This window comes from Durio zibethinus, chromosome 24, assembly GCF_047325235.1.
Source record: "Durio zibethinus cultivar Kanyao isolate XHJ-2024 chromosome 24, ASM4732523v1, whole genome shotgun sequence".
Taxonomy (NCBI): domain Eukaryota; kingdom Viridiplantae; phylum Streptophyta; class Magnoliopsida; order Malvales; family Malvaceae; genus Durio; species Durio zibethinus.
The window spans coordinates 3661002-3674669 of NC_143185.1; the positions used below are offsets into that span (position 1 = coordinate 3661002).

At 29.9% G+C, this 13668-nt stretch overlaps 1 protein-coding gene across 2 annotated transcripts; it reads left to right on the plus strand.

Moving 5' to 3' along the window:
* The first annotated feature begins 1096 nt into the window (after positions 1 to 1096).
* LOC111316705 (RNA-binding KH domain-containing protein RCF3-like) lies at positions 1097 to 5674 on the plus strand. 2 transcript variants are annotated; one of them, XM_022918774.2, is made up of 8 exons: positions 1097 to 1227; positions 2198 to 2791; positions 3252 to 3680; positions 3782 to 4039; positions 4182 to 4445; positions 4677 to 4741; positions 5039 to 5091; positions 5283 to 5674. In XM_022918774.2, the coding sequence occupies exons 2-7, from the start codon at positions 2219 to 2221 to the stop codon at positions 5076 to 5078; spliced, it is 1629 nt and encodes a 542-aa protein (XP_022774509.2). In that variant the 5' UTR covers positions 1097 to 1227; positions 2198 to 2218; the 3' UTR covers positions 5079 to 5091; positions 5283 to 5674. The 2 variants fall into 2 exon arrangements, with proteins under 2 accessions (XP_022774509.2, XP_022774512.2); XM_022918777.2 differs by lacking the exon at positions 5039 to 5091.
* Positions 5675 to 13668: the final 7994 nt, after the last annotated feature.

Here is a 13668-nt window from a genome sequence, read left to right on the forward strand (position 1 = left end):
CATTCATCTATATAAGTGATCTTTTAAATGGATATTGGTTGCCAAATTCTAGGTCATAACTTTTTCTCTTTTTCTTTTTCAAATTCGTTTTTGTTTCTTGCATTTGTTTTTGAAAAAAAAAAAAATTCTCCCATTCCTTTAAAACCTAAAAATAGAACAATCTTCCCTTAGTTTAAAGAATCTACTTGAATAAAAAAAATCTAATGTCTTAAAAGAAATTACCAAATTTAAAATTTATTTAGTGATTATACGAACAACATTTTTTCATTTAGGTTATTAGCAATCTCTCATATCATACATATATGTTTATTTTCTTTTCTCAATTATAAAAATTATTTTATTATAGTATTATTGTATTATAGTTTTGGTTTAGTAATAAAAATTTTAATAAAAAAGTGAAATAAATCACAATAACTTATTAGTGACTTTGTTTTTTTTTTTTTTTTTTAATTTTTTAAGACAAATTGAGTAAGAGATTTTATTTGGGATTGTGAGTTAATTCATAATTTAATTCAAATTCATTTGCTTCTTTTGATTGTGGAAAAAATGATATTTTTTATTTTTATCTATTGTGACTTTTTTTATTTTTTAAATATATGAGATATTTGAAATGTTTCAACAAGTGTTCATATTTTTTTATCTTTTGAAATATATTTTTTACTATTATAGAATATATTAGATAATAAAATGATAAACTACAGCAACGTGCAGGTTGCTATCTTGTTATAATAAAAATATTATATACAATTAATAAAAAATAAAACAATTTTTATGATTTTAATATTTAATGAATATTAATTCAAAACAACAAATAATTATTATATATATGCAAACAAAATATATGTAAATTTAGTCGGTATATATAATTATCTTACAATATATATTTGAATATTAAAATTATAAGTATAATTTAATTTTTTATTACTTTTGCATTGAATTTTTTTACCAAACATATAATAATTTTTTACTAATTATTTTTTATTATTGCTAAAATAATAAATATTTCTGATGAACTATCCCATTTTATAATTTCTCCTTAATACAAAATATCCTAAAAGAATACATATATAAATAAATAAAAACAGGACGGTCAAACAAAACCCTAGAAGTTAAACATCACAAAGACCTCAGCGAAACGAAACAAACTGTAGATTTCCCCAAAATTCTCCTTTTTTTGTTCTCTATCTAAACTTCAATCGTATTCCGAGAATCAAATTGAATTATCAGGTAAAACTTCATCTTCTTTTGCCCATTATTTCCCTTTGTTTTACATTATTGCCCTTCTGATTTCTCTTCTCTAATTTTTTTTTTACTTCAAGACTCTCTTTGGCCAGATCTACGTTTTCTGCTGTTGTTTATAACTTTTTAAAAAATATTTTTTTGGTGGAATTATGTATCTTTTTGGGATTCAATTTTAATGGGTTTGATGACAGAAATTATAGTTTTTTTATTGAATCCAAACTTTGTTTTGGCTAATTTTAAAGAGATTATTTATATGTATGCCGTTTAAATTTGTGAGTTTGATTTGAAATCTTAATTCTTTTTTCTGTTATTGAATTTGAGTTTCTCTTGATTATCTGTTATATTAATTTTGGGTGCGTGATTTGAAGTGGGATTTTAGTTTGTTATGGAAGATAAATTTGTGGGTCAAATTTGTTGAGATGCAATTAGTAGTTTATCTTTGAATTTTTGCAGCTGAAGTGCTGAGCTATGGATGGTTAAGGATTTATATAACTTTGTTGTTTTTAATGTTGTTACTGAGAGTTTTGGTTTTTGCTCTTCACTTTCTTGAAATTGCTAAAAAAAAAGTAAGATCTTATTTGACTAGAAATTGAACAAATGGTTAGAATCAAGTGTCTATTCAAACATAATGTTTTTCTTATAAAAGTAATTTCATACATTTTTCTGTTCACTAAGGCGAAAACTTTTTAATTTTTTTCCAAAAATATTATTTTTTCTGCATCTGAACTCACCTTTTGCTTTTTGTTTGTAGAAGTAAGAAGTAAATAGTAAAACCAACAGCCAATTGGAGCTTTAATCTAAATTATGTTTTGATGTTTGGAAATATGCCACTTTTCTGATTGATTTGGTCCCTTGATGAGCTTTATGCTGGTGCTTTACATTGTTAAAGGTTTGGTCCTTGAGATTGGTTCAGTTAGCAAGTATTTGAAATGTTTTATGATTGACTTGGAAACAGGTATTTATTTTGCTGATAATAATGGCGGGTCAGAGGAATAGCTATGGGAAGCGGGCTAATTCTCAGTCTGACTATTCTGAGAATGGATCAAATAAGAGGAGAAATCATGGTGATGACAGGGAGCAATTTGTTATTGATTCAGAAGATACTGTGTATCGGTATTTGTGCCCCGTAAGAAAGATAGGAAGCATTATTGGAAAGGGAGGGGAGATTGTTAAGCAATTAAGAGCAGACACTAAATCAAAGATTAGAATTGGTGAGACAGTTCCTGGTTCTGAAGAGCGTGTTGTAACTATCTACAGCTCTAGGGATGAGACCAATGCCTTTGAAGATGGTGAAAATTTTGTTTCTCCTGCTCAAGATGCTTTATTTAGGGTGCATGATAAAGTTGTTGCAGAAGATTTGCACGGTGATGAAGAATCTGAAGGCCACCAAATTACTGCTCGGCTTCTTGTATCATCTGATCAGATTGGATGTGTTATAGGAAAGGGTGGACAGATTGTTCAGAACATACGTAGTGAAACTGGTGCTCATATTCGCATTCTTAAGGATGAGTTACCTTCTTGTGCCTTGGCCACAGATGAACTTGTACAGGTACTTCGACTTTTTGATAGTTGTGGTATTATTTTTACACTGTGCTGATTTGTTTCACAATCCCCTATCTCCTCTAAAACATAGTTTAGGGATACATTGATGTGGAAAAGAGTTATGCTGAGAAGAGTTTTAATTTATTGAAAGCATTGACAAGATGTTTTTCTTGTGGATAGGGTGAACATTTTTTACAAAGATTTTGCTGTGTTTTGTCACTGGATTTAACAAAATTCAGCACTTAATTTTTCAGCCTTGAGTTCTTCAATTTTTGAAACAATACTTAAGTCTTTAGCCTCTATTTTGGGCATGCATCTAATATGTTCTATTTTTGTTTTTGTTTTTTTTTTAATCTTCATTTTCTTTGTTTGGTACCTGTAACATTTGTTCCTTTTTTTTTTGTTTTACTTTTTGTGATGTTCTCTGACAGTTAGCTTGTTTATATTTAATTTATTTTTGGTTTTAGATATCCGGGGAAGCTGCAGTTGTGAAAAAGGCTCTGCAACAAATTGCATATCGCCTTCATGAAAATCCTTCACGATCTCAGCACTTGCTTGCTTCTGCCATGTCAAATGTGTATCCTGCTAGTGCTGCTGTGCTTGGTCCTGCTGCTGGTACCCAGCTTGTAGGGATAACCTCATTGGTGGGTCCTTATGGAGGATACAAAGGTGACACTGGACAATGGCCACGCTCCTTGTACTCAGCTCCAAGGGATGAGATGTCATCCAAGGAATTTTCTCTTCGATTGGTTTGTCCAACTGCTAATATTGGAGGTGTGATTGGCAAAGGTGGTGCTATAATCAATCAGATCCGGCAGGAATCAGGTGCAGTCATCAAAGTTGATAGCTCAACTACTGAGGGAGATGATTGCTTAATAACTATTTCAGCTAAGGAGGTCAGCTTTTAATCTTTGCTATGTTGTGTTTCTTGTGGAAATATCTGTGCTCTGCCCTGTGCTAGGTTTTTTATGGTGTTCCAAATCTTGTGCTGTATTAGTTCTTTGAGGATACATATTCACCTACCATTGAAGCTGCTGCACGATTGCAACCTAGATGCAGTGAGAAGGTTGAAAGAGACTCTGGAATTATATCATTCACAACCCGCTTACTTGTGCCAACCTCACGTATTGGCTGCCTTATTGGTAAAGGAGGAACTATTATAACTGAGATGAGGAGGATTACAAAAGCTAATATTCGTATATTGTCAAAGGAAAACCTTCCAAAAATTGCATCTGAAGATGATGAGATGGTCCAGGTGAAGTACCATTAATGTTTTTATAGGTTTTTCTTCATCATTGCTTTGTATTTGTTGGTTCGAAGTTGTTTTAATTAATACAAACAGAATGTGGACGACTTTGATTTTTGATAAGGTGGTGACTTTGATTTTTGATTATCAGATAGCTGGAGACCTTGATGTTGCAAAGGATGCCCTTGTTCAAATAACAACAAGGTTAAGAGCAAATCTTTTTGATAGGGAAGGTGCTGTTTCTGCATTAGTGCCAGTTTTGCCATACCTTCCTGTGCCAACAGAGGGAACAGACAGTTTGAGTTATGAAAGTAGAGACAGCAAGAGGCATGGACGTGGTCATTCTTATTCTGGTGGTTATGGCTCCAGTGATTTAGCTGCTAGTGACAGCTATGGAAGTTATGGTGGTTCCCAGGTATTTCTTTTGACAACTTTACTGTTTTACAGGTACCTTATGCAGATGAAGTGTAGAAAATTCATTTGTTTGAGTCTGTTATCGCATTTGTCAAGTGAAAATGTTTTTAGTGCCTTAAAACCTTGTTCATTTTAATTTGTTCTTATAACCACTGTATCACCTCTCTCTCTCTCTCTCTCTCTCTCTCTCTCTCTCTCTCTCTCATCGCACTGATGATTCTTCATATTATAGGTTGGTGGTAGTAGCAATGCTTATGGAGCTTATGGAGGTTATTCTTCGGGACGTGGTGCTCCTGGGTGAGAATTATTTCTTTCCTTGAAAGAACATCTTTGTTGTTGTCCATGTTACTATCATGATTATCATCAACCACAGCAGGAATTCTTTGAGCTGAGGGAGTTATTGCGCTATTATAAATATTATATTAAAAATTTGAACTACATGGCCAAGTTTAATTCAAGGGAAACAATGCCAGACTGCATTTTATCCTTTCCCGAGCATGTTTATGAGGCTTTTAGTTTTGATTAGGTTAGTATGTTCATACTTCTTAGGATTCTTCAACATTTATCATTAACTTCTCTTACCATGTTATCCAGCCATGCACCAGTTTCACGGCGCAAGAACTATGGTTACTAAAATCCGGTGATTGGTACGTCCAGATTGACTATAGTTTTCCTGTTGGTATTCTTACGTCTATTGTTATAACTGGCAATTCTCTCTGATTTGGGTCAATACATACTAGTGCATGAAAGTTTGATAACATAGCCTATCCAATCTCCATATATAGGGTTCTGATGTTCTTGTTTTCCCTTTGTTGCCTTTCCGTTCCCATTAAAACAGCTGAGATTTATGAAGCCTGAAGCCAGCCTACTGCCTACTTTGATGAAGCCTGCCTAAACCAGAAGACCAGATGAACCAGGGTTTGACATACTCATGGCCTACCCTGATGCTACCACCTAGACGGACCAAATATATGTGGAGATCTTATTATTCTCTTTTAAATTTGCCATGTCCATGACTCCAAAAATACCAAGCTCTATTATATGTGCTCCCAAGAACCTAGCTAGCCGGCATGCCTGTTGCTGCCTTTTATTTCCTTATTTTGTTGTCTTTTCTGCTTTCTATTTTGCCTTTATTTAGGGGTTCAAAACCTTGTACCTTCTTCCATCCACTGGCAGTTGTTTTAGATTTCTGGGTTTGTTATCTAACATTTGCCTTCTGCATTTTCTTAATTTGCTGGTTGTCTCAATTTATGATTTATCCTCAACCAATTTACCCTGAAAAGTAGTGCATATGAAATGTAATCTGGAATGCTGACATTTTCATTCTATTTTGTTATTAATATCTAAAGCAGCTAAATGTCCCTTAATCAAGAAGTCCATTGGTATCTGCTTAAATTTATCGAGGAATACCTTCTTTAGAACATGTTTGGTCAAAAACTTAAAACCTAATACCATTTTTTTTCCTCAATTTAAACCGATTACCTGAGAGAAATGGGCTGCTAGTAAAACATTTCCTTTGACCATGTTATATACATTAGGGTAATAGTGTAGAATTGGTGGTGAGACACACTGTCTTACACTATGTTCGGTAGGAGGAAAAGAAGAAAGAATGAAAAGGATAAACGGTGTTTCTTTCCTTCATTTGGTTTGATAAGAGGGAAATAAAAGTATGCAAGGAAAATGGATAGATTTACATTTTTCTTTGCTCTCCGAATTTAATCCTTTCAATTTGGAAAGAAAACATTCTTTCTATTTAAATTAAACATTTTATTTACAATTTTACCTTTATTGTCTTTCTATTCCTCTTTTTTTTTTTTTTTCAATATCAAACACAAGAAAAGAAAAACCACTCTCCTTACCTTTTTCTCGCCTTTTTCCCTTCTCTTTATTTCTTACCAAAACATAGTATTAATGATGCAGAAAATGAAGTAATATGGCATCTAGTCATCTACTGTTGGGGTTGAATTCCTCAACAGTGGATTTCGGTGAGGTATGCATGTTGCATTGTTTTAGGAAAATTGCTAGATTAGGCAGTTGCACAGTTTGATATACAATGCTACCAATGGATTTCTTAATTAAAGGGCATTAGAAGCATGGGAAAGTACAATGTGTTGCTGTCTTCCGCATTGGTGGAGTATGTTTTTGGGTTTTGTCCTGCACAAAGACCTGAAATGAAAGGTAAGAACTTATTGTTTTTTATGGTTGCCTGTAACTTGACTTGAGAGAATAAAGGAGCTAATGAAGGTGTTTGAAACACACAAGTAAGTGATTGCTTAATATCCTAATAGTATTGTGTCTTATTTTGTCAGTATGGTTTAACTACTTAGAATGTTTTCATGAGCAATTGATTTGGTGGCAGGTTCTGAATACCCTTGGTATAAAATCTTTTATTCTTAATTTTGTTGAAGAGTGATTCTAATCTGCTTCTAATCGGCGGATACAAAATCTGGGTCGTAGCGGTAGCATGCATGCTGTGTTAATCTGCTTTGTGTATAACAATTTGATGGAGCTGTTCAATCTAACCATATTTTTCAATCCGCAGCCTGATCTGTTGCTGGTTACTGAAATCTGATAGCTTTGCTTGAATAATGTCAAAGTTGACTCAATGGTAAGGTTAGAAATGAATGAAATGAAATTGGATTCTACTGAACCGGTTGGAAATATTTGGGTGGATCAAATACCTTAATCTGGCTGCCACTTCTATGGATGATTCAATTAATCTTTGTGATACATACTGTTGATGTATTAATATCTTTGCTCCTTCCTTCATTGGTCAGGCAGAATGAAAGTAAATACAATTCTTGTACTCATGACATGTAAAACACTAACAATTTATGTTTTTGTTTCATATTTTATATAAAAATTACGAATCACAATTTATGTCATATAAAAACATAAATTATATATTTGTTTTTGTTAAATTCATATATAATTTTTATTAAAATTTTAAATTGTATTAGTTTTATATTATTTTTATGTTTGTGTAATTGATATCATATTTTGAATTATCGCATCTAAATGAAAGCATAAAGAACATGGTTCAAATAATTTAGAGCACATATGTTTAGGAGGATTGTGCATTCCAACTCATCCTGTAAAGTTTTCTGAGCAAAATCCAAGGACAAAGTCACGGTAAAAACAACTGATGCAAAGGATATGGCCTTGTTGAAACTGAAATAAGCAGGTTTCTGAATTGGTAATTCTAAATGATTTACGGTGATGGAATGATCAAGATGAAAAACTAGTGCATAAGAAAGGCTCAGCTATTGGTGTTTTAGGCTGCTTACTGTGTTTCCTCAAGAGAAGTGAAGCAGGAAAGTAGAGAAACTAAGTTCCACACCATAGTTTAGTAATTTACTTTGTTAACGGCCAAAATCAGATCATGATCTTTCATAGCATCACAGTAAAATTCTTCACTGTTTCCATTTTTCTGTACAAAAGTTTGCCTGATGATGAACTTCCAAACGAATGATGTTTGATTCAATCCTCCTTGCAACAGAAAATTAAATCTTTTTCTTTTTTTTTTTATTTGCTATAGAAATGATTGAATGAAGGTTTTTTTAATTTATTTGTATCATGCAATTATTTTTAAGAAATGATATTCATTGATTTGAAATTTAATTTTAATATCTATAATCTTTTTTTCTTATTCTTAGATTGTCGCTTCATTTGTTAAAAAAAATTTCTGAATGAGGAATGAAATCTGAGTCATACCTAACCATTGCAAGACTTCTTCCTCTCAAGTAAGAAACATATGTAACTACATGAGCCATTGGGCATTCATAAAATGTAGTTTTTTTTTTTTTTTTTTTTAATTATACAAGGGACAATAAGCTATAAACATGGGTAAGTGTTGAAGTGTTTGACAGGAACATCTTACTATGATTTTTGTCAATTTATGATTCAATAAAAAAAAAATAGGTTTATAGGAACATGTATGAATTGTACTCTTTCCATATTAAACTGATGGAACATATATATATATATATATTTTATTTATTTATTTAGTTATACAAAGTGTTCAGATTCTGAAGTTTTGTTGTTAGTCGGGTAAATGAAGTAAATTCCCTCACCAAACTCAACTTCCTCAGTCAATTAGTAAAAGTAAATTCACTCACCTAACTCAGTCAATTAGTACAGATTCTGGATAGGCACTACAATGCTAGAAGGTTAAAAAATGCGTTGGGGGTAACCCATGATATATATTTTTGCTTATGTTCTTTCCACAATACCGATCATTTAAGCTGTCACGCGGTAGTTCCATATTTTTTTTCTTGTTTTTTGCTTTTTTATTTTTTATAAAATTATTAGAGAAAAAAGAGTAGTTGTTCTTTGCTTTAATCAAAAAAAGAATGAGTGGGATAGGTGAAAGATTTAGGTGATAAATTTATACTAACAATTAAAACTAAAATAATGTTTTTAAAAGAACAAACGTAATAGATAATTATAATTCTATAATTTATATATTTTTTAATTTTTAGAAAGCATTATATTTTTTAGATTTGAAACATAGTAATTGATATAATTAAAAAAATAATAATAAAATGATATAGATATTTTTATATCAATAACATTTATAATGTAGGAGATGTAATAATTTTTGTAATTTTAAAAAATATATTTATGATACTTGAAAATATAGTCTTTGCTAAAAAAGATCATGTTTATTAATTTGAAAACATTGTTCATAATCTATTAAAGATCATATCTTTTGGTTTCAAATCATAATTGATAATAAATAAAAAAAATTAGATTTAAAAATTATTTAGATTACATTTTCTACGTCATAAACATAATCTTTGAATCGAAAAAACCATGTTTCTTATATAAAAAATGTAGTCTTTGACATAAAATAAGACCACGTTTTGATAGCATCATATATATAAATACTACAATTCTACTTTCATTTTTTATTACACCTATCGCTTTTTCCTTTTATCTCTTAACAATCTAATGATCTTTTATATTTTCTTTTATATTGAAAGTTTTTTTGAACGCAAATGAATCATTGGCAATTCAAGTGTTGAAGTCTACGAGTTTCTTCCAAGATCCACATTGGTATTGGATTGGAATAGGGGGATTGATTGGATTCACATTTCACATTATTGTTCAATTTTTGTTTTACTTTGGCTCTTACCTATCTAAATTACGAGTCTAGCTTTACATATTTAAACTTGTGCCTCTTTGGAAGTTAGAGCTAATCTTTTGCCATTTTCAAATAAATATGCAGCATTTGAGAAGCCTCAAGTCATAATATCAAATGAACCTAAAAGCAACGAACAAACCAACTTTTCTTCATTGTTTTTTTTTTTTTTTTTTCCGTACATAGGTTTTGTGTTTCAAAATACATGCAGACTTTTTTTTTGTTTTGTTTTATTTTTTTTCCCTTTTTTTTTTATGTGAAGTTATCCTTGAAGAAAATACAAAATTTTGGGTAACCTATCAAAGAAACCACATAAAGGTTAGAAAATATCACCTTAAGAACAATCTGATATAATTTAACACAAAAATCCAAAGTTAAACATCTTTGTAGAATGTTTTTGCAATTGCTATCCTCAATGTTTGTTATTTATATAATGTTAATATTCTAGAAGTTTACCCGATAATAGTTACTTAAACATCATGAAATTATCTTATTCCTTCTAAAGCACAGTAAGATAAATAGAAACAACATGAAATACAACTATAAACATCATTTTGTTTTAAAGCATAGTAAGATAAATAGAAACAGTAGAAACAACCTTAACCTCACAACTATAATCATCATTTTGTTCTAAAGCACAATAAGATAAATAGAAACAGTAGAAAGGACTTTAACCTTACATATGTAAACATCATTTTGTTCAAAGCATTGTATACACACTATTCAGTAAAAGCAAGATAATTAAATAATTTATCCACTGATTTTGCAACTAGGCTCATAAAACTAATTGAACATAAAAAGATTTACCTATGTCGTATTACATATATGTGTGTATATCATAATAAATCTAAAATTATTACTTGAGTATAGGTCATTAACCCTTTCAACCTTATCCTTCTTTGCCATAGGGTTTCTCCTATCATTGATGCCTTGCAACATCTCACATTGTGTCATTTTTTATCATAGTTTCCACTTTTTATTGGTTTGTTCTTCCTAAACAATTTGTAAAGATTGTTAGGTTCATTAGGTGCTTTCTTTTTTAATTTTCTTGATCTACTTAGTGGTTTATAAATGATTGAAGGAGCTAAAGGATGGTTATTTGTAACCATTCATGTTATCCTGGAATAGGGTTAATAATGCTATCATATGTCTTTATGTAAGTCTCCTTAGAATAGCAAGAATGGACATAATTTTTTGGTTTCTATCTATTTTTGAAAATAGCTTAAACAGCATACTTACAAGAGATTTCAGTCAAATCTCAATACTTGCAGGTACAACATTATTCAACCAAGTTCACAACATGGCTACTTGTACCACATTCAACTTCATACTTCAACCTATAAGTTGGAACTAAAAAGCAGTTGAATGAGTCTTTTTTTATCTTTTCAAGTTTGTACTAAATATCTCGATAGATAGGGTCTTTATATGACTCCATTCTAACCCTTTTAGCATGAAACATTTTCATCAATCTTTTTCTAATCCATTTGAACATGCTTAGTATAAGCAAATCCCTAACTAGAAATATGTAAGCATTGAACGACTCACTAAGATTGTTAACCAACAAATCTCTCTTAGTTCTTGTGCTAAAATGAGACATTGTCCACTTAGAGGGGTTCAATTTACTTACCAAAGTATAGGCCTGACCCATTTTGTCAAGTCTTTTAATATGTAACATGGCTTTTTTCCATTCTTTTACTGACCTAACACTTGTTACTTTCCACAAAGCTTGTTTATACTCTTCCTTTTGAATTATCCTTTGAAATTTGTGTACAAGTACCTCAACCAGAATCGATACTTGACATTAGGATATACTTTTTGAAATGTTTGCTCTAATCCCTACCAAATAAAAAGAAAAAAAAATATTGTTAGAAATTAAAATATAAAATATATTAGATAAACAGAGAAGCAACAACAATTTTCATACCTTTTATTGATCAAACATGAATTCTAATCCCATTTCATTAAAATTGCCAAGTTCTTCATGTAATAGATTAAGAAACCAAGACCAACTTTCTTTATTCTTTTATTCAGCTATTGCACAACAAAGTAGAAAAAAGTTTTCATTCTTATTTCGAGCAACAACATCAAGTAATTGTCTTCCAAAATAACATTTTAGATGATAGCCATCCAGTTCTATTAGCCTTCTACATCCATTAATGAATCTCTTTTTTTAGCATCAAACATAATAAAGATTCTTTCAAATCTAAGAACAAAATCTTTAGAAACACCAGTTTCAGCATCAAAAGTTGAGATTTCAATTTCATTAATGCAGAGCTCCCAAGATTTGTCTATCGAATCATATCATAATAATCTTATAATTTAGCATACTACAACTTAACATTTCCTTCCATGATTTCTTTGGTCTTTCTTTTAGCTTTATACACTTGAGAGATAGATACATAAACTTTTAATTCTCTAGGCATCTTTTTTCTAATCTTTTCAAATCGAATAACACAATTAGAATGGAAGAAAATTATGTATATAAACCACAAACTTCATTAGTTCATTTTCATAAACACTGGGTATACCTATATCATTAACTCCTTCCTAATAACATCAATACTGGAATATTAATTTTTCAATTCCAGTAATTGGTTTCTACAACTTTTTGGATGAAAATGATCATACAAAATTACCATAAACAAAATTAGAACATTTAAACAAATTAAATACATCTTATTTTTCCCTCTAATATGAGTTTTAGATAGTTCTTCCTTCAATTTCAACTTTTTTTTTTCTACTTCAGCTAATTTTTCTTGCAAACGTATCTTTTTTAGTAAACATAATACCAATTCTTTAAATAATTTTTGCTTTTTTGAATTTGACATGAAAATCTCATATTCTATTTTCTTGATTTTTTTTTCCAATTTAACTATCTCTTTTTTGCATAAATTGTATGACAATTCATCCATTCACTGGAAGAAATCACATTTTTGGGTTCTCTAATAAGAAATGTAAGATTAAATACATTATTTTTAAATCGTACAAACTATTTCAAGATTAAATGAAGTTTATCTCACCTCAAATTTGCCACACCTATAAAATTTTTACCTACGGTTGTTCATTGTTTCAAATGTTTTTACAAGTGATTCCACACTACAATAACATACTTTTCCAACATTTAATCCCACACTTGCTGAAGATTATGAAGAATTCATCCTTCTACACTAATTTTTTTTTTCAAAAATTTGAATATGAGAAATAGCAAACATATAAAAATGATGGGGGAAAGAGCTTAGGGTTTATACGAATTACATGTTAACGGCTTCAATGAATAGTAATGGAATGACACGAAAAAATATCTCAAGGTGGTTATGTGCCACATTTTAAACCTTAAGGAATAAACTTAAATCACATTTATCCACACCGTGTATGTGTGTGTGTATATATATATATATATAATTTACCTTTTCTTAATTCGAAGAGTTCTTATTTAATATCTTAATATAAGAGATTAACATTTTAAACTCTATTAATATATCCATGTAATTTTCCAGTGAGCTTCATTTTTCCATTTTATGTTTTTTTATATTTTTATATTTTTTTTTCTTTTATTTTAATGCTTTTTTTAATTAAATTAATTTTGTGAAAAAAAAAGTCAATGAAATTGTCCACATGGCATCTCATTTGTTTTTTTTTTTTTAATTAGATAAATTTTACAATGAAAAGTGCTAATTAATAGAAATGCCAAAATAATTAGTATTCAACTAATTTTGATCCATTCCAATCTAATATGAGGTATTTTTTTTAAGTCAAGATCAAATTGAGACAAGTAGAGTTTTTTTTAAACAAATGAGATCGAGACAAAAACATGTTTAGAATGCTTTGTCTTGATCCATTTTGAGTATATATAAAAATATGTATTTTATTATTAATTTTATTTTATATATACATTATATTAATAAAATTATTTTTTGATACCTTAGTTTATGAAATTAATATTCTACGTTTAAGAAAGTGTCCAAGTGGCACTATCTATAAGTTTTTTTTTTTTCGTTTTTGTCACATTTTGTTTTTCAATTTCTTTTGTTTTTGTTTTTTATTTTTCTAATTAAAGAAATTTTGTGAGAAAAAGAAAACC

What these genes read in the sequence shown, in the direction of transcription:
- LOC111316705 (XM_022918774.2), top strand. Translation starts at nt 2,219, where the DNA reads ATGGCGGGTCAGAGGAATAGCTATGGGAAGCGGGCTAATTCTCAGTCT. An exon ending in TAACTATTTCAGCTAAGGAG is followed by an intron (nt 3,681 to 3,781) that starts GTCAGCTTTTAA and finishes GTGCTGTATTAG; the next exon opens with TTCTTTGAGGATACATATTC. An exon ending in GAAGTTATGGTGGTTCCCAG is followed by an intron (nt 4,446 to 4,676) that starts GTATTTCTTTTG and finishes TTCATATTATAG; the next exon opens with GTTGGTGGTAGTAGCAATGC.